The sequence below is a fragment of the Schistocerca americana genome, chromosome 6 (genome assembly GCF_021461395.2).
Source record: "Schistocerca americana isolate TAMUIC-IGC-003095 chromosome 6, iqSchAmer2.1, whole genome shotgun sequence".
Lineage (NCBI taxonomy): Eukaryota > Metazoa > Arthropoda > Insecta > Orthoptera > Acrididae > Schistocerca > Schistocerca americana.
The window spans coordinates 464,215,549-464,237,696 of record NC_060124.1 but is presented as its reverse complement, the minus strand read 5'-3'; the positions used below and the strand labels follow the sequence as shown (position 1 = coordinate 464,237,696).

At 40.1% G+C, this 22,148-nt stretch overlaps 1 protein-coding gene across 1 annotated transcript in view; it reads left to right on the top strand.

Moving 5' to 3' along the window:
- The window catches only part of LOC124619257 (glycogen phosphorylase), a 157,583-nt gene that overhangs the window by 120,775 nt on the left and 14,660 nt on the right, over positions 1–22,148 (top strand). Inside the window, exons 2-10 of the mRNA XM_047145522.1 lie at positions 2,059–2,160; positions 2,270–2,452; positions 4,297–4,428; positions 8,889–9,000; positions 9,085–9,230; positions 9,306–9,479; positions 9,753–9,899; positions 17,145–17,308; positions 19,767–19,881. Of these exons, the coding sequence (XP_047001478.1) occupies positions 2,059–2,160; positions 2,270–2,452; positions 4,297–4,428; positions 8,889–9,000; positions 9,085–9,230; positions 9,306–9,479; positions 9,753–9,899; positions 17,145–17,308; positions 19,767–19,881 (1,275 nt within the window). The remainder of the gene's footprint in view (positions 1–2,058; positions 2,161–2,269; positions 2,453–4,296; positions 4,429–8,888; positions 9,001–9,084; positions 9,231–9,305; positions 9,480–9,752; positions 9,900–17,144; positions 17,309–19,766; positions 19,882–22,148) is intronic.

The following is a 22,148-nucleotide window of genomic DNA, read 5'->3' as shown; positions in this document are numbered from 1 at the left end:
GCTACAGAAGAATGCTGAAGATTAGATGGGTAGATCATGTAACTAATGAGGGGGTACTGAATGGGATTGGGGAGAAGAGAAGTTTGTGGCACAAATTGACTAGAAGAAGGGATCGGTTGGTAGGACATGTTCTGAGGCATCAAGGGATCACCAATTTAGTATTGGAGGGCAGCGTGGAGGGTAAAAATCATAGAGGGAGACCAAGAGATGAATACACCAAGCAGATTCAGAAGGATGTAGGTTGCAGTAGGTACTGGGAGATGAAGAAGCTTGCACAGGATAGAGTAGCATGGAGAGCTGCATCAAACCAGTCTCAGGACTGAAGATCACAACAACAACAACAATATGAAGTAAGACTTTATTATGATTTGACCACTTGCTGTTGCTCTATGCCACTACAAAGTTCTGAAAACATGTAGATGGCTCTCCATTCCGGAAGAGGGTCAGCAATGATATTGATTTGGCTGAGTCATCCACACTTCAATGATATCATTTCCATTACCTGCATCCATTTCATGTAAGTGAATTCAGATCATGTGGTATTATCTGAAAACTTCTTGAGACAGCAGGATTATTCTGCTACAGTAGAAAATTTCTGAAAACTTTTCTCCAACATTTACCAAAAGAATAAAACTTGCAGAACCTGTAGACAGATTTTTTCAATTGTTAGCAAGTAACAGATACCTTAAGTAGCCCTTCCTCTCTTTTTACAGAGCAGTTCATTACATTATTTTGTAAATAAAATAATGTAAGCAAGCATTTGACTTTAACACTGGTGAACACTGAACGTGTGGAAAACTTAATAAAATGATTTTGCTGCCAGTAACTTCAATTAGTATCTACTTGAAATTATATTATATCCCTCCCTACTTTGTCTCCTTTACAAAATCTTGAGTGATAAGTGAGGAAGAGCAGATGTCTTCCCACAGTAATTCTGTAGCTGGATCAGTCCTTTCACATAATATATATTTACAACATGTAACTGGTATAGGCTTCTCAGTACAAGGCCATCTTGTCAGTGATGACTTGCTGTTAGTTCTGAAGTGACCTTTTAAGGTCTGTTATCCTGTTTATGTTGTCTGTAAATATAGACAACCAGGGCATGACAAGCTTCATACCTCATATTATTACACTGAAGTATTTGATCAATAGTTTGTCCCTCTGATGTGAGATGCAATATACTGGTGTCAGCAGTATCTTTTCTATTTTTCTCCAGTTTTAAATTTACTGTAGTTCATTCAACTTCGTATTGAAAACAACTAAACAAAATTCCTATCTTGGAAGCCTAACGGTTCATCATGGGGCTGTGTGTTGGGTGCCTGCAAAAGATTCACCATAGCATGAATAAATGAGGAAAGTCACGTATCTCGTTGTACAATATACTTTTATATATTTATTTGATAGTTCATTGTAAATTTAAATTGGCTACTATCATATCTATCATTTAACAAAATAAGTATGGAAACTGCCTAGGAAAACTGTCCAATAGGCCAGCTTGCCAGACTAATTGTTGTTAATGTGGCACATCTTTCTTACTGACTTGTCTTACAAACAAACACATAACACATTGCATGATGCAAGCAGAGTAATACTGTTAAAGAATGTAATGCAAATAATAATGTTTTTCACTCATGATTTAATTAATTTTAAAAATGTATTGAGTTTTCTTGAGTCAAATCAAAACCTCGTACATAAATTCGTCATTCTTTTTCAACTAAAAATTGATGATATTCCAGTACATTCAGCTGTACTCCAAGACCTTTGGGAATCATTCCTGTAGAAGCAAATCTATGTTGGGTTACTGCAATGATAACAATGAGTTAAGTCAACAAATTCTATTTTTTGGTTCCACGTTGTGTATGATTTGGGTACCACTGACAGATATGATCCATATAGAGTTAATGCCATACGGAAATCTGTTGCTTTATAAACTCACTTTACTGTTGTCTGGCTGATTTTCCTCCAGTTATACATGGACATCCACATACAAAATAAGTATGAATTGTGTCATATACTTGAAGTGTTAATGTAAATATTAACATAGATATTTTTTTGCAGAGGATATACTACCTCTCACTGGAATATTATATGGGCCGTTCCCTTCAGAACACGATGATTAACCTTGGCATACAGAATGCATGTGATGAGGCAATGTATCAGGTAAGAATAACTTACTGTGGGCATTATTACACAAAAGGGGATATAATTTTTTATTCTTACTTTGTTTTCTGTTGCTGTAGAATAAAGAAAAGTAATGTTATTCTTTCAGCTGGGGTTAGATATAGAAGAGTTAGAGGAACTTGAGGAAGATGCTGGTTTGGGTAATGGAGGCCTGGGGCGCCTTGCCGCATGTTTCTTGGACTCGATGGCAACACTTGGGCTTGCTGCTTATGGATATGGAATTCGATATGAGTATGGTATATTTGCTCAAAAAATCAAGAATGGAGAACAGGTTCGCTGATATTTTATTTTATTTTATTTTTGGCAGTTGACACTAATGTTAAAATGTTTTATAAATATTTGCTTGATTAGAAATCACCTAGTTTATGAAGTGCTATCAGTAAAACATGTTTAGTTGAATACTGCTAAAAAAGTCTTCTTTTGAGAAACCACATTTCCTTACTTTTTCCACCACTTAGTAAGTATGAGAGAATATAAAGATGAATGAAATGGAGACTGTGAGTAGTATTGGAAATATAGATGGTGCTCAAATAAGTTTTGCTGTTTACACTCCTATACTCCTCCTCGAAGATCCTATGTCTCTCCCACCTTTATTCAAATGCACCCTCTACTGAATATTAATGTGATCTGAATTCAGGTTAATGATCTAAATATGAAACTTTTATTCTTAGTTCCTTGTTACTAAAAGATTCATCTTGTTAATCCAAGAACACAATCAGTAACATCTGGCTTCAAAGTGCCTGTCTGGATCATCTCCAGCTGTGGCTATTTGATATAATGTCATGCTCCTCCTCACAAACCCCAGAAATGGCAACTTCACTACTAGGGCTTACATAAACAAAAAATAAAAGTTGAATCTATGGCATACAGTATTAATAAAATAAATTAATAAAAAAAAATAGAGCTAGGAAGGAGAGGATTACAGGCACTGGAGGAAAGGAGGAATCACCCATTGGATAAGGAGAAAAGGAAAGATGTGGGAAGGAATCAGAAGTTAATGTAAACAAAGAGCCAAAATGTAAATTGCAGGGTACTACTGATAATTAACTATTGATAACTGACAGAGCAAAGATGAGAGATGAAATATAATGCATTAAGAGGTAGATAATGGTAATGAGAAACAATGTAAAGGAAAAAACATGATAAAACTATGGGGGGATTAAACTGTGGGGAGATGATAAATAAATTATGCTGTTAGGCAGGCAGAGGGAATGTTAAAGCAGAATGAAATACGAAAACCAAAGAAGCAGGGAATTAGTTTAAATTAAAATACATTAGCTCTCGCAGTCCAGCTAAAGTTAAAGTTACAATTTCTGCAGCTCAGAGGCCCTTGTACTTGGAAGTAGAATCCAAATATCCAGATGATGACAGTGTAGTAAGCGGGCAGTCCTTGCTGTCACATTCTGTAACATGATCAATGATGGGGTGTTGAGTGCCCTTGATGACTGCATATGTTGTTCTGAGGCAGGCACCTTGTTTATATGTTCAGATAGCAAAATAATAAAATCCTAATTTTTACTTTGTAGTTGGGAAAAAGGATAGGATACAAAAGACATAGTTCTGAGTGGAAAGACATAACGGTAGCGGACACTGACTAAGATACAGTTCCAAAACATGTTATTTTTCAAACAAAATGAGATGTAAGTCACTTTTGCTTCAGTAGATGCTTAATATGGAGTACTAATAAGTGCAGTACCAGCACTACGTGAAGAGGGCAAAGTATGTGCCTCCCACACTTCTCTTCTGATAGCAACAGCCATTATGCTGAGTATAGCATTCTTCCATTGCCTCCACACCCAATTCTTTTGGCAACTAAGGACAGCTTAACAAATAGCAGGTATTCAGTTTTATTATCTCACCTAGTAATTCTCAACATACATCTCACCAACGTTTGCTGACTAAACTTCAGTTTTTAATGATTTTTCCATATCTCTGTGTAAGAAGCAAACACTGGTAGAAGTGTAACTGTTAAACAGTAAAACAATACTGAAGACTGTGTAGGGTAGTGTAGAGTGACATCAATTAAGTAGGCATGCCATGGGCTTCATTATTAAAAATTGTTGTTGACACAAAATATTACTTTCCTTTTTTGCACACTGACAATGTGTTCGTCAGGTTGAAGAGCCAGATGACTGGTTAAGATTTGGAAATCCATGGGAGAAGGCACGACCGGAATACATGCTACCAGTGAACTTCTATGGGAGAGTGGAAGATACTCCCCAGGGCAAGAAATGGGTTGATACACAGGTTTGTTTTTGACATAATTCTTTATTTTATATATTGCTTTAAAGCAGACTACTTAATAATTTTTTTAATGAAGCAAGTTTATTTAGTCATTTGTTGCTGCTCTTGAACTATATTTCTTTAATTGACTATTGCAGCAATTAATGTCAATAAATACTGTTAATTTCTAATTGCCTTGGTCTTTCAGTATCCATTTGACTTCAATTACAAAGATTTGTTAAAAAGTAAGGAACAGTTAAGAATTCGAGAATTGACCAGTCATTTCTTGTTATCGGTATCACTTTCCATACTAGCAAAGTCCCCATCCACACAGTGCTGTAGGAAGTTCTTACATTCCTTGCTACCCATCCTGAAGTGATTTTTGTGTACATCTTGTTTGAATCCACAGAAGGATCTCTCAGTGAAAATTCTGTAAGCTACCATTTGTCTTCGTTCTTCTTTCCTGTGTTCCATTATAGATTATCTAAAATACAAAATGTTCTGTATCTTTGCAGTAAAATATTTTTGATTATTATCATTATTATTATTATTATTATTATGGAGATACTAGAAGATATCAGATAGATTATATAATGGTAAGACAGAGATTTAGGAACCAGGTTTTAAATTTTAAGACATTTCCAGAGGCAGATGTGGACTCTGACCACAATCTATTGGTTATGAACTGTAGATTAAAACTGAAGAAACTGCAAAAAGATGGGAATTTAAGGAGATGGGACCTGGATAAACTGAAAGAACCAGAGGTTGTACAGAGTTTCAGGGAGAGCATAAAGGAACAACTGACATGAATTGGGGAAAGAAATACAGTAGAAGAAGAATGGGTAGCTTTGAGGCATGAAGTGGTGAAGGCAGCAGAGGATCAAGTACATAAGAAGATGAGGGCTAGTAGAAATCCTTGGGTGACAGAGGAAATACTGAATTTAATTGATGAAAGGAGAAAATATAAAAATGCAGTAAATGAAGTAGGAAAAAAGAATACAAACGTCTCAAAAATGAGATCGACAGGAAGTGCAAAATGGCTAAGCAGGCATGGCTAGAGGACAAATGTAAGGATGTAGAGGCTTACCTCACTAGGGGTAAGATAGATACTGCCTACAGGAAAATTAAAGAGACCTTTGGAGAAAAGAGAACCACTTGTATGAATATCAAGACCTCAGATGGAAACCCAGTTCTAAGCAAAGAAGGGAAAGCAGAAAAGTGGAAGGAGTATATAGAGGGTCTATACAAGGGCAATGTTCTTGAGGACAATATTATAGAAATGGAAGAGAATGTAGACGACGATGAAATAGGAGATATGATACTGCGTGAAGAGTTTGACAGAGCACTGAAAGACCTAAGTCGAAACAAGGCCCCAGGAGTAGACAACATTCCATTAGAACTACTGACAGCCTTGGGAGAGCCAGTCCTGACAAAACTCTACCATCTGGTCAGCAAAATGTATGAGACAGGCGAAATACCCTCAGACTTCAAGAAGAAAATAATAATTCCAATCCCAAAGAAAGCAGGCGTCGACAGATGTGAAAATTACCGAACTGTCAGTTTAATAAGTCACGGCTGCAAAATACTAGTGCGAATTCTGTACAGACGAATGGAAAAGCTGGTAGAAGCAGACCTCGGGGAAGATCAGTTTGGATTCCGTAGAAATATGGGAACACGTGAGGCAATACTGACCCTACGACTTATCTTAGAAGCTACACTCCTGGAAATGGAAAAAAAGAACACATTGACACCGGTGTGTCAGACCCACCATACTTGCTCCGGACACTGCGAGAGGGCTGTACAAGCAATGATCACACGCACGGCACAGCGGACACACCAGGAACCGCGGTGTTGGTCATCGAATGGCGCTAGCTGCGCAGCACTTGTGCACCGCCGCCGTCAGTGTCAGCCAGTTTGCCGTGGCATACGGAGCTCCATCGCAGTCTTTAACACTGGTAGCATGCCGTGACAGCGTGGACGTGAACCGTATGTGCAGTTGACGGACTTTGAGCGAGGGCGTATAGTGGGCATGCGGGAGGCCGGGTGGATGTACCGCCGAATTGCTCAACACGTGGGGCGTGAGGTCTCCACAGTACATCGATGTTGTCACCAGTGGTCGGCGGAAGGTGCACGTGCCCGTCGACCTGGGACCGGACCGCAGTGACGCACGGATGCACGCCAAGACCGTAGGATCCTACGCAGTGCCGTAGGGGACCGCACCGCCACTTCCCAGCAAATTAGGGACACTGTTGCTCCTGGGGTATCGGCGAGGACCATTCGCAACCGTCTCCATGAAGCTGGGCTACGGTCCCGCACACCGTTAGGCCGTCTTCCGCTCACGCCCCAACATCGTGCAGCCCACCTCCAGTGGTGTCGCGACAGGCGTGAATGGAGGGACGAATGGAGACGTGTCGTCTTCAGCGATGAGAGTCGCTTCTGCCTTGGTGCCAATGATGGTCGTATGCGTGTTTGGCGCCGTGCAGGTGAGCGCCACAATCAGGACTGCATACGACCGAGGCACACAGGGCCAACACCCGGCATCATGGTGTGGGGAGCGATCTCCTACACTGGCCGTACACCACTGGTGATCGTCGAGGGGACACTGAATAGTGCACGGTACATCCAAACCGTCATCGAACCCATCGTTCTACCATTCCTAGACCGGCAAGGGAACTTGCTGTTCCAACAGGACAATGCACGTCCGCGTGTATCCCGTGCCACCCAACGTGCTCTAGAAGCCACAATCAGGACTGCATACGACCGAGACACACAGGGCCAACACCCGGCATCATGGTGTGGGGAGCGATCTCCTACACTGGCCGTACACCACTGGTGATCGTCGAGGGGACACTGAATAGTGCACGGTACATCCAAACCGTCATCGAACCCATCGTTCTACCATTCCTAGACCGGCAAGGGAACTTGCTGTTCCAACAGGACAATGCACATCCGCATGTATCCCGTGCCACCCAACGTGCTCTAGAAGGTGTAAGTCAACTACCCTGGCCAGCAAGATCTCCGGATCTGTCCCCCATTGAGCATGTTTGGGACTGGATGAAGCGTCGTCTCACGCGGTCTGCACGTCCAGCACGAACGCTGGTCCAACTGAGGTGCCAGGTGGAAATGGCATGGCAAGCCGTTCCACAGGACTACATCCAGCATCTCTACGATCGTCTCCAGGGGAGAATAGCAGCCTGCATTGCTGCGAAAGGTGCATATACACTGTACTAGTGCCGACATTGTGCATGCTCTGTTGCCTGTGTCTATGTGCCTGTGGTTCTGTCAGTGTGATCATGTGATGTATCTGACCCCAGGAATGTGTCAATAAAGTTTCCCCTTCCTGGGGCAATGAATTCACGGTGTTCTTATTTCAATTTCCAGGAGTGTAGATTGAGAAAAGGCAAACCTACGTTTCTAGCATTTGTAGACTTGGAGAAAGCTTTTGACAATGTTGACTGGAATAATCTCTTTCAAATTCTGAAGGTGGCAGGGGTAAAATACAGGAATAGGATTGGGGAGAAGAGGAGTTTGTGGCACAACTTGACTAGAAGAAGGGATCGGTTGGTAGGACATGTTCTGAGGCATCAAGGGATCACAAATCTAGTATTGGAAGGCAGCGTGGAGGGTAAAAATCATAGAGGGAGACCAAGAGATGAATATACTAAACAGATTCAGAAGGATGTAGGCTGCAGTACGTATTGGGAGATGAAGAAGCTTGCACAGGATAGAGTAGCATGGAGAGCTGCATCAAACCAGTCTCAGGACCTGAAGACCACAACAACAACAACAACATCATTTATCCACTTCAAGTCTATTTACATAACATTCCCCATGCTAATGACAAATCCTGTAGAGTCTTGCTATGGTATACACTTATTTCTCCAACTTTCTCTCTTGCCACAACTTTGTCACATAACAGCAAAGAGGTGAGTGTCCACCTCACAGCAGATGGTAAAAGAGAAGCAATACATGCAACTCAGAGGTTTGCTGGGACAAGTTGTACAATGCACTTTCCACAACAAATAAACTAATACATTATGTAAAATAAGGTAAAGGCAACTACTCACTGTAGCTGATGGATGCATGGAGCACTGCTACACATAACAGAAAACAGCACTCAGTAGTTTCGAGCACTATTTTTGCAGCAAGAATACACTCACATGCCCAACCATACCGACATGCCCACAAACAATCCCATGGCCATGGTGAGAGTCCATTTTCTGTTATGTGCTCCACATATCTATTCACTATAGGTGAGTGGTTGAATTTCCCTTATTTTACATATTTCTGTATATAGAAATTGCCATTATTGTTAAATTTGCAGGCTGATCAGCACACATTCTTCCTGCACATTATTCACAAATGAAACAGGAAAGTGAGGGCAAAATGATCATTGTACTCTTCATGCCCTGCACCCCAAACTGTAAGGTAGCTTGTGAAGTGAATGTGTAAGTTTGTAATGCAGTTCAACAATTTTGTTTCAGATCGTGTTTGCAATGCCATATGACAGTCCAATTCCAGGATATGGTAACAATGTGGTCAATACTTTGAGACTGTGGTCAGCAAAGTCACCTGTTGAATTTAACCTCAAATTTTGTAAGTGTTGTGAATTGTGATTTATGTTTGACCAAAATAAATTATTTATGTTTCAATAGGGCACATTTTTCTTTTCTTTTTCAGTCAATGATGGTGATTATATTCAGGCTGTATTGGACAGAAACCTTGCAGAAAATATTTCACGTGTATTGTACCCCAACGATAATTTCTTTGAGGGTAAAGAACTAAGACTGAAACAAGAGTATTTCATGTGTGCTGCAACCCTTCAGGTAACAGCTGTGAAATCTTATGCTGATTTTGGTAGATGTGAGAAGTGATTTTTGATAATGTGGTATTTTTGACAGGACATAATACGTCGCTTCAAGGCCTCTAAATTTGGCAGCCGTGATGCTGTGAGAACCTCATTTGATCAATTTCCAGAGAAGGTTGCAATACAACTAAATGACACTCACCCATCAATGGCTATTCCAGAGCTGCAACGAATTCTTGTGGATGTTGAAGGTTTACCTTGGGAGAAGGTATTATGCTGTGATTTCTTCTCATCTGTGACTTTGTAATTGTTTTCAGAAGTGTTTGACAAAAATTATCTCATGGAAGACAATAGATATAACTTCAATACTCATTTAAGATTTTTAATAACTTTACAGTCCATATAATGCTTTTCTGACTGCAGATTATCTGATATAATGGTCCCTAGATGTAAGTTTCCCGAGGTTGTTGTAAGAATGATGTAGATTTGTATGAAGGCACAGAAATTTATGTATGTATATAATGAAACACTATTTCCTTAGGCTTGGGATATTGTGGTACGTACCTGTGCATACACAAACCACACTGTGCTACCTGAAGCTCTGGAGAGGTGGCCTGTGCATATGATTGAAAGAATTTTGCCACGGCACATGCAGATCATCTACCACATCAATCATATCCATCTTGAGGTAAGCTAAATGCTTTATCAGCATATCAAAATAGTGGTTTGATATGACTTGGACCCTGATCTCCTTGATTTTGAGAGCCTTATTCATACATCTGAGGGATGACTTTTTAAAGGAGATTTAAGTCTGAGCACTATTCCTGATAAAAATCAGAAAAATTATAGCAGTCAAATTAAGTTTGCCATTAAATACAATGGAAAAAGAAACATTTTACTTCTATCATCTTTTGTTGTAAAAACATGTAAAGGAGAGCTTCACTGATATAGTACAGTTGATAAGAAAATAGGAGAAAAGGTAACTTATGTTTGCCATTTGTAATATACACCACTGAGCCAAAAAATTATGACCACCAGTTTAATCTCAAGTAGCTCCACTTTTCAAACAAAGTAGAGCAGTGATTCTGCTTGGCATGGATTCTACAAGTCCTTGATTGGTTTCCAGAAGTATACGGTACCGGATGTCTACTGACTAGTCACTAAATTACAGCAAATTACAGGATGGTGGTTTGTGGGCATGCAGCAGGTGCCCGACATGTGTTCCAATGTCCACAGGTCAGTGGTATTTGCTGGCTAAGACATAAATATGAGTTCACTATCATGCTCCTTGAGCCACTGCAGCACGATTTTAGTCTTGTATTGTGGAGGGTTATTCTACTGGAAGATGCCATTGCCTCAGAGAAGACTTCAATCATGAAGGGGTGCAGGTGGTCCACAATAATGTTCATGTTGTTCATTGCTGTCATGGTGTCTTTGGGTAATACCACAGGTCCCATAGAAGCCCAACTCAGTGAAACCCATAGCACAAGTCTGCTCTTGCCGGCCTGCGTCTGTGGCACAATGCACCTTTCTAGCAGCCATTCGACTGGATGATGGTGTGTAAGGGCCCAACCATCAACTTGTTGTATCAAGAAATGCAATTCATTCAACAGGTAACAGGTTTCTATCGATCCATGGTGAAAACTCAGTGATGCTGTGCCCACTGCAATCGTGACTGATGATGATGTTGGGTCAGCACAGGAACATGTAGGGGTGATGTGATGTGGACCTCCATGTTCAACAATGGCCTTTGAATGGTGTGTTCCTGCACTAGCATTGTATTCTGTCATCAGATCTGCCACAGACCAGTGCGTGTCCTGGATTACACAGTGGCGGATCCTCCGACCTCTGCATTTTGTGATGAGATGTGGACATCAACTACCATACAGCCTATGCGTTATTCCATTATCCTTCAACCGATTTCCGTAGGTGCTCATGACAGTAGTACACAAACTGTCGACCAGCTTTGCCATTTCAGAGATTCTCATTTCCAGCTGCTGTGTCACAACAATGTGCCTTTGTCAAGACCACTTACGTCAGTGGATTTTTCCCCCCAGGGGGCTCACCACTCTTTGGTGAGTTCATACTTGGCTACCATGGGCGCAAGCCTTTGCAGTACCTCTTCCCTTTCCGTGCTGCATGTCTATACTTCTGATATCCTTTTTCCCCTCTCCTGGGGAACATGTCTGGGATGTTTTTGGGAATGTATTCTGATGTTTCGATAGCCTGGCATTAGAACTGTCCCTCATCTGTCTTTTCTTTCTTTCTTTCTTTCTTTCTTCATTCCGCATATCATACTTTTCCTCCTCTTTAGTGTTTGAAGTTCCTTTGTTTTTTCCTCCCTATGTGTTTCTGAAGGGAGGCCCACATGCTTGATGCATAACTGGTGACTGGGTAATGCATAATTCCCAGCCCCTGGTTAACAGGTAGGGTTTACACGTACCCCTGGTGCAGGCCAGGCCCAGGGAGGGATGACTGACTGAGCTGTGATGTTTCCAAATTGCCCATTGGTACCTTTGTCACAAATTCAGAAGGTGTGACCAGAGGTGTGGACAATCATATAAAGTGGGTGAGCCCACATCCGAAAGGGGCCCCAGTTGGAAGGAGCATGCCATCAGAGACACTGGCAATAATGGGGGATTTTTTTGCAATGAGTCACTCACCTTCATCTCGGTCTGTGTCTACTAAATGTAAACAGACTGAGGCTAGAGATTCAAAGACTCTCCCTGTCGCACCTTGGTTCCTCGTGGCATCACGTACTGAAGGAGGTCAGTCCTTTGCTACAGTTAGTCCTTTTATTATTCAGAAAGATGTGGATGCAATTGCTGATTCTTTGAAATCTTGCTCTCATCAACATAATAGGACTTTGTTTTTGGAAGCCAATGTTAATTTTCAATCCTAACAAGTGCTTACAGCTTCCGTCCTACACAGGTATCCTGTTGTGTAGAGCTCCGTCAAATGTTGAATTCTTCACTTGGTATTATTTACCCTCTGCTGCTTGATGGTCTGACTGAGGGAGAAATCGAAACTTTTCTCCCTGATTAGGGAACCACTGCAGTGCATTGGGTAATGAAAAAGGTTGATGCGATCTAAGGTTCTATGCACACTCTTTTTTTCACTTTTGACTGAGTAGTGCTTCTATCAAAGATCAAAGCAGGCTACGAAGTCATCACAGTCTGACTGTACATTCCAAATCTGATGCATTGCTACCAGTGTCCATGTTACAACTACACTTGAATGTTATGTAAGAACACTGCCAAATGTGTTACTTGTGGTAGGGTTGCCCATTAGGGCGATTGCCTTCCTTCTCCTCCCCATTGTATCAATTATAATGGAGACCATGCTGCCTCATCCTGAGAATGTCCCATTATCTCAGTGAGTGGACCGTACAGGAGGTGTGGCTGAAGGAAAAAGTCCCTTTCCCTGTCGCTTGCAAATTGTTGGTTAGTCGAAAATCCCTTTGTTTTACCATCTAGCACTTACAGTAGCATTCTTGCTATGCATTGCTCCACGAAGGACATGGCCACACAGACTTGTAGCTTCAAATTCAGCACTGCAGTTATCAAATAGCCCAGTATCACTGTAGCATCCCTGTCTGCTTCTCCTACAACTGCACACGAAGCCACCAGATCTATGCCCTTGGCATCGAAATCCCATACTCCACAACCAGCAAGCCACAAAAGGATGGAAGGAACACTTCTGCAGTGACTTCTTACATTCCTTCAGCCAACAGGCATCTGAGTCTCCATCTGCCAATCACAAAGGCTCAAAAAATTCAATCAAAGGCAAACAGTCTTCTCCTTTGCCAACGCAGAGACCCTCCTTAAACAGTGTTGTCACATGATATCCTCACCTGGCAGATCTCCATTTCATTGGTGTGCACTGCCAACCATTTTTCTGACCTGGAATCTGCAGCCTGACCCAAAGAGAATGCTGATGACTCTGTAGATCTCCTCCAGCCTCTGCACCCTGTAGCAGTGCGTCTTCAAAGGCTGGCACTCGGCAACTAACGAGGTACAACCCTTCATTTTTTTCCTCCCCTTCTTTCTCCGTCATGACTCTCCTCCAATAGCGTGTTTGGGGCCTTAAATCCAACAAGGAGGAATTACAGATGCTCTTGGAATCACAGGGTCCACTTGTTTTCTACCTCCAGGGAACAAGCTCCGGGGAATTAACCTATCCCCAGTGATGTGCCCTCCTCCTTTCAGCCCTCTTGTCACAATGAGATCATTTCAGACAGTTATATTGGGGACTCTCATTTTAGCCATTGCCACTTGTTAAGCGGTGCTCGCCTACCACTTTGTGCTCATCGAAATCAACCTTTGACAGTTTGCCATTTTGTGACCGAATGCCCTTTTCCTAACCATTTACATTCTAATGTCTGTTTGCCGTCTTGAGTTATTGGCTGTTTGAGTGAACAATGCATAGACTGTCAACTGTATTTTACTTTTTATCCGCCATAGTTTGGAACCTCCATTGTCTCTATGGCATATTTTGTGGAGAAGCTCAAACAGGAAGTCCTTTTTCTTAGCTCTCTTTCCTCCCATTGATTGGTTTTAGCTCCTTTTTTGTATTAGTGTTGTAAGGTTCTAACATGGGCGCATATGAATAGTTGTTTTTGCACCCTAAAACGAAACAAAACCGAATCACTGGATTTCTGCATTTGTGGCACATATCTTAGCTATAATGACTACTCATTTGTCTTTGTTCTGCTTACATTCTTTCGTTATTGTGCCGCATGTCCACAACACCACCAGGAGGCATTCAGCCTCACAGTGGGTAGTGGTCATAATGTTTTGCCTAAATAAATTTCCCCTAAATTTTACAGAAAATGTATCATTTCAGTCTTTCTTATAAACAAAAGTTTCTTCAGTCTAGTCAGCATTGCAGCAGCTATCTCTCAAATTGTTGTTTTAAAAATATATATCAACTGTAACACTATTAGAAAATTTATAAAAGACGACGACTATTCTCATAATGCACCAACACCTCTATAGGCTCCTCTCTTCTCACTGACAAAGGAACTATTAGTTCCAATGACTCCTGTAGTCTGCCACTTTTACTTATATGTATTTATCGATAGTAAACACATTTTTCCATTTGAAATTACATACTAGTCAGTCATTCTGTCTCATAATTTATTAGTTTTTTTTCCCAGTTGAATTTCCCTTCAGTACTGCTACAGAGTTCTCTCTGTCAGGGAAAAATTTTAGTTCTTCATTGAATGAAACCAGCTCACCTTTATAAATAAAGGTTATGATGTCTCAGACTTCTATGTACAACTAAGGTTTTCATTGTGAATGAAAACATCACAAACTGATTTTTGACTATTGCATCATCAGGTACAAAGATACATATGAGATGCAGTGAAATTTTGTTGGATCAGAGATTTGAAACTAATGCATCTACAGAGTATCTCCATTACCAGAGATGAAAAATTTTAATCTTAGATTAAGGAATAAAACAAGAGGGATTACTTAAGTGTAAATGAAATGTAAGATTATTTAACTAAGATAAAACATATGACAAATTAATTAATAAAATACAGACAAATTACAACAGTTGTACACAGAAGAAAATAATTGAACAATAAACTTTGGTAACATGTTCCAGAAAGTATGAGGATATTATGTAGATGCACTAATTAAAAATCTTTGAGCCAACAAAATTTCACTGCACCACGTGCTTCTCTATGTATCCGATGATGACATAACATCCGAAAACTGGTTTGTGAACAAATAATAAATATTGTAAAACATTACACCAGTGTTATGTGTTTTCATTCATAATGTATAAAATAATCTAACAGTCAATCAGTGGAACTTAGGTTTTTGTTAAACCTCAGTCAGATTTGTGTTGGTGCATAGCAGAGAGAAAAAGGTGAAGCTATAATGCAAGGGAGAGTGACAAAACAGGGAAAACTCTTTGTAATCCCATTTGGCGTCAAGTCTGTCTCTATACCAAAGCAGTTCTCTTGTAGCTGGCATAGAGATTTTATATCACTTCAAAAAACTCAAGCATAAATTTCACTTACATTGAGATAGCTATTTACTTCATATTTATATCTTATCTATTCCCTACTGTTTCCCCATCGAAGAATGCAGTATTCAACAGTTTACTCAGGAGACGAAATCTGTAGTAATCTCCTGCCTCCGTTTATAACTTAGAAACATGAGCAACAGTTCACTTTTTATAAAACTGGAACTGCACTGTATTGCAGTTAGAAGGTATTGAATCTACACAGATTAACTGCCAAACCATACAGTTTCCATGCACAGTAACACATTCATTTTTCAATTCAACATCCAAGTTAATAATTCAAAAGGAATGGAATTCACGAGGCATGACCTTGCATCTCAGTAGGAAAGGGAAGGGTAAATTGGCCAGGATGATAGCAAAATAATTTGGTGGGGAGGGGGGTGAGGGACTGGAACTCATGAAAGTACCTCTTTTTCAGGCTAAGATCACTATCCAATGATCCAACTTTGAATGAAATTAAGATTAATGAGAAGCTTAGAAAGGCAGGTATTAGATATGTTAAAATATAAACAAGATTCTCATAAAAGTGCAGTGAAAAATAATGTTAGTATATGGCATCAGAATATCAGGAGATAAAGACCACTTATCTTCCCCATTCTGTTATTCTCTTCCAGTTCTTTGCACCGTTCATGTAGGAAAATATTTTTTTCTCTTCTAGTTAATTTCTGAAATTCTACATTTTTATTTTTAGAAAATATTACTCACAGTGGAGTATTTCAGGGACTGGAGATTAATTACATATTAAAACCAACAGCTGGACCAAGATTTCATTTGCCTTTCATTGACTGTGAAGGCCCAGTGCCAATTTTAAGGGTTGTGTGGAGTGTGAGAAGCATGTGCTATGGTTAGTGTAATAATATATTCTCAGCCGCTAAGGGAGCAATATATAGGGGGCTAAAGAACATTTCTAAATTCTCCAAATAATACTGGTTTAAAAACTTTGTAAGCTGGCTGTAGTGGTATAACTTCTATCTATCTTAAAGTGTGACAATTCATGTTTTTTCAACATTTCTGGGACACTCTCCCATGAATTGCGCAAACCTGGGACCATTTGCGCTATCCGTTAATGTAGATTCAGTATCTCTTGCTACTCCTATTTGGGTTTTGTAAACGGTATCCTTCGTAGACTAACAGCATTTTCCTGGTATCCTGCCAATGATTCAAAGTCTGCCACCTGCCTAATATAACTGAATCTAAATGACCATACCTTTTCATATCTCTAGAAACTGTTGTTCCCAAGTATGTAAAAGTTGACTACAGTTGTGACTCATGGGTACAACCACACATATGCGAACACTCCAACCTGCAGCTACAGCCAGGGAACCAAGTGGCAGCTGGGATGGGAAAGGTAATGGAAGGCACGATAGATGAGGGAGGCAGGGGGCGCTCAACAGAACTAACAAAATTAGAGCTGAAATAATGTATGATCCTGAGGAAGTTCTCAGTGTCACTGCAGTTGTGAGGTAGTGTTCTTTTCCCTTACACTGGAAAAATGTTATATCTTCAAAATTAATTAAACATATGTGTTGTGTTTGTCTTTGTACCCCGCATCAAAACAACTATGTTTGCTCATTGTTTCCATCCTGGAAGTTCCTTTATTGTATAACTTTAAATTTGTTTTGACCTGACATATACTGCTAATTTATTGTTGAAAATGAATGAGGAATACTACACATCTGTCAAAGTGCAGAAATTCATGCCAGATGCTGATGGAGTTGAGTTCTGCAAGTCAAATACTCTTTTCACCTGTGCCAATCCCTACTCAGCATTAGAAACTGAAATTGGTCAGAAATAACTCATCTATTTCACTGTGCAAGTATACAAAAATAATTTTGTTTTATTTATTGTACTTTCTAAGTTTATTCACATGTCTCTCAATTCCTATTATTTACAGGAGGTTGGCAAGAAGTACCCTGGAGACCTAGACAAACTACGACGTATGTCTCTGATTGAAGAACATGGTGAAAAGAGGGTCAACATGGCACATCTTTGCATTGTTGGTTCACATGCTGTAAATGGAGTTGCAGCTATTCATTCAGACATTCTGAAGAAAGATGTGTAAGAACCTGTAATTCTATATAAGTGTTTTATGTTATTATAGGACCTTATGATAAACACACAACGTTAGTATTGTATGCTGTGCAAAATTAATACGGACGTACTGATAGTAAGTTTCTGTACAACTGAGTTTCGTAGTAAAAGGTTAACTTCCATTTCATTTCATTCCAGGAAAAAATAAGCACTGGCATAATATCAAATGTTTGTCGTTTACATTTTTTTGAATTTGAGAAGATGGGACCTGGATAAACTGAAAGAACCAGAGGTTGTAAAGTGCTTCAGGGAGAGCATTAGGAAACGATTGACAAGAATGGGGGAAAGAAATACAGTAGAAGAAGAATGGGTAGCTTTGAGAGACGAAATAGTGAAGGTAGCAGAGGATCAAGTAGGTAAAAAGACGAGGGCTAGTAGAAATCCTTGGGTAACAGAAGAGATATTGAATTTAATTGATGAAAGGAGAAAATATAAAAATGCAGTAAATGAAGCAGGCAAAAAGGAATACAAACGTCTCAAAAATGAGAGCGACAGGAAGTGCAAAACGGCTAAGCAGGGATGGCTAGAGGACAAATGTAAGGCTGTAGAGCTGCATATCACTAGGGATAAGATAGATACTGCCTACAGGAAAATTAAAGAGACCTTTGGAGAAGAGAGAACCACTTGCGTGAATATCAAGAGCTCAGACGGAAACACAGTTCTAAGCAAAGAAGGGAAAGTAGAAAGGTGGAAGAAGTATATAGAGGGTCTATACAAGGGCAATATTATAGAAATGGAAGAGAATGTAGATGAAGATGAACTAGGAGATATGATACTGCGCAAAGAGTTCGACAGAGCACTGAAAGACCTGAGCCGAAACAAGGCCCCGGGAGTAGACAACATTCCATTAGAACTACTGACAGCCTTTGGAGAGCCAGGCCTAACAAAACACTACCATCTAGTGAGCAAGATGTATGAGACGGACAAAATACCCTCAGACTTCAAGAAGCATATAATAATTCCAATCCCAAAGAAAGCAGGTGTTGACAGATGTGAAAATTCCCAAACTATCAGTTTAATAAGCCATGGCTGCAAAATACTAACACGAATTATTTACAGACAAATGGAAAAACTGGTAGAAACCGACCTCAGGGAAGATCAGTTTGGATTCCGTAGAAATGTTGGAACACGTGAGGCAATACTGACCCTATGACTTATCTTAGAAGCTAGATTGAGAAAAGGCAAACCTACGTTTCTAGCATTTGTAGACTTGGAGAAAGCTTTTGACAATGTTGACTGGAATAATCTCTTTCAAATACTGAAGGTGGCAGGGGTAAAACACAGGGAGCGAAAGGCTATTTACAATTTGTACAGAACCCAGACTGCAGTTATAAGAGTTGAGGGGCATGAAAGGAAAGCAGTGGTTGGGAAGGGAGTGAGACAGGGTTGTAGCCTCTCCCCGATGTTATTCAATCTGTATATTGAGCAAGCAGTAAAGGAAACAAAAGAAAAATTTGGAGTAGGAATTAAAATCCATGGAGAAGAAATAAAAACTTTGAGGTTCGCTGATGACATTGTAATTCTGTCAGAGATAGCAAAGGTCTTGGAAGAGCAGTTGAACGGAATGGACAGTGTCTTGAAAGGAGGATATAATATGAACATCAACAAAAGCAAAACAAGGATAATGGAATGTAGTCGAATTAAGTCGAGTTGATGCTGATGGAATTAGATTAGGAAATGAGACACTTAAAGTGGTAAAGGAGTTTTGCTATTTGGAGAGCAAAATAACTGATGATGGTCGAAGTAGAGAGGATATCAAACTTAGACTGGCAATGGCAAGGAAAGCGTTTCTGAAGAAGAGAAATTTGTTAACATCAAGTATAGATTTAAGTGTCAGGAAGTCGTTTCTGTAAGTATTTGTATGGAGTGTAGCCTTGTATGGAAGTGAGACATGGATGATAAATAGTTTGAACAAGAAGAGAATAGAAGCTTTTGAAATGTGGCGCTACAGAATAATGCTGAAGATTTGATGGGTAGATCACATAACTAATGAGGAGGTATTGAATAGAATTGGGGAGAAGAGTAATTTGTGGCAAAACTTGACTAGAAGAAGGGATCGGTTGGTAGGACATGTTCTGAGGCATCAAGGGATCACCAATTTAGTATTTGAGGGCAGCGTCGAGGGTAAAAATCATAGAGGGACACCAAGAGATGAATACACTAAACAGATTCAGAAGGATGTAGGTTGCTGTAGGTACTGGGAGATGATGAACCTTGCACAGGATAGAGTAGCATGGGGAGCTGCATCAAACCAGTCTCTGGACTGAAGACCACAACAACAACAACAACAACAACAACATTTTTTTCAAATGTAGTAAAATTTGTGCAGAAGTTACAAATACAAATAATTACTAGGTGTACATAATTTTAGTTTTTAAGATTCATAGAGGTAGTACGTTTAACAAAATTTTTTATTTTGTTACAGGTTCCATGACTTTTATGAGATGACACCTCATAAGTTTCAGAACAAGACAAATGGAATAACCCCTAGAAGATGGTTGCTGCTCTGCAACCCTGGACTGGCTGATCTCATTGCGGAGGTAAACTTAATGCTTAAGTGGGTACCATGCATCTACATCTACATCTACATCCATACTCCGCAAGCCACCTGACGGTGTGTGGCAGAGAGTACTTTGAGTACCTCTATCGGTTCTCCCTTCTATTCCAGTCTCGTACTGTTCGTGGAAAGAAAGATTGTCGGTATGCCTCTGTGTGGGCTCTAATCTCTCTGATTTTATCCTCATGGTCTCTTCACGAGATATACGTAGGAGGGAGCAATATACTGCTTGACTCCTTGGTGAAGGTATGTTCTGGAAACTTCAACAAAGGCCCGTACCGAGCTACTGAGCATCTCTCCTGCAAAGTCTTCCACTGGAGTTCATCTATCACCTCCGTAATGCTTTCGCGATTACTAAATTATCCTGTAATGAAGCGCACTGCTCTCAGTTGGATCTTCTCTAGCTCTTCTACCAACCCTATCTGGTACGGATCCCAAACTGGTGAGCAATATTCAAGCAGTGGGCGAACAAGTGTACTGTAACCTACTTCCTTTGTTTGCGGATTGCATTTCCTTAAGATTCTTCCAGTGAATCTCAGTCTGGCATCTGCTTTATATGATCATTCCATTTTAAATCACTCCTAATGCCTACTCCGAGATAATTTATGGAATTAACTGCTTCCAGTTGCTGACCTGCTATATTGTAGCTAAATGATAAAGGATCTTCCTTTCTATGTATTCGCAGCACATTACACTTGTCTACATTGAGATTCAATTGCCATTCCCTGCACCATGCGTCAGTTCGTTGCAGATCCTCCTGCATTTCAGTACAATTTTCCATTGTTACAACCTCTCGATATACAACAACATCACCATCCGCAAAAACCCTCAGTGAACTTCCGATGTTACCCACAAGGTCATTTATGTATATTGTGAATAGCAACGGTCCTACAACACTCCCCTGCGGCACACCTGAAGTCACTCTTACTTCAGAAGACTTCTCTCCATTGAGAATGACATGCTGCATTCTGTTATCTAGGAACTCTTCAATCCAATCACACACTTCGTCTGGTAGTCCATATGCTCTTACTTTGTTCATTAAACAACTGTGGGGAACTGTATCAAATGCCTTGTGGAAGTCAAGAAACATGGCATGTACCTGGGAACCTGTGTCTATGGCCCTCTGAGTCTCGTGGACTAACAGCGTGAGCTGGGATTCGCACGATCGTTTTTTTTCGGAACCCATGCTGATTCCTACAGAGTAGATTTCTATTCTCCAGAAAAGTCATTATACTCTAACATAATACGTGTTCCAAAATTCTGCAGGAAAGGTAAATGAGTCAATTTGTAGTGACACTGCTTCATATACCTGCTATTATTGTGGGTCAAACTCAAAACCTCAAAAAAGAAAACTTTCATCCATTATGGGTGTGGAATACTGTACCTGTGATGAATAAGAATGTTTAGAAATGACTACTAACTTTTTTTATTTTACCATTACTGTTTCAGGACACCTGATGATTTGTCATTAGATGGTATAAAGTTCTTCACAGTTGTTTGTAGCATTGTGAGGAATGTATTGTGGTGGAAGACAGGAAAATTGAAACAAGTAAGCATTGAATGTGGCAAAGTATGGGGTTGGTGCATAAGTTCATATTGTTATTCTGTAAGTTTAATAAACACAACAGATACGCATAACAGAGACTTTTGCCATCAGTAATATATTCTCCTTAACTATTTACAATAGTCTCCCAACATTGGGGTAACTTTTTGATTTCGTGACTGTAGAAATCACATGGTTTTGAGGCTAAGAACTTGAGTCATGTTTGGAGCCCATTTTCATCCATAGAGGAACCTTGAAGGTTGTTTGATAGAGTGTGGAAAAGGTGAAAATCTGAGGGCCCAAGTTCAGTTGAATAAGGTGGGTGCAAATGACTTCATACCTTAACTCCTGTATACAGGTTTCTTTGTCAGTCTAGCAGCATGCAAGTGGGCATTATCATTGAGTAGCATCACTTCGTACAGGTTTTCCTTATGTTAGCATAAAGACACCATTTCTTGTCACCAATAATGATAAGAGATAGGAATGGTCAGTTTTGTTGAGAAGCCAATTGATGATAACCAAGCAGACGTGCACATATGGTCACCTGCAGATTTTTTGTGATTTCAGCTGAGAGCATGCAGTACCCGTACACCCAATTTTTTGATCCTTCCCCTTTAAATGCATACGTCACATGATGGCGGAATGATCACAGTTCTTCACATTTGCCGGTTCTTGAGTACAATGACATGCACCATTGTGCATTAATG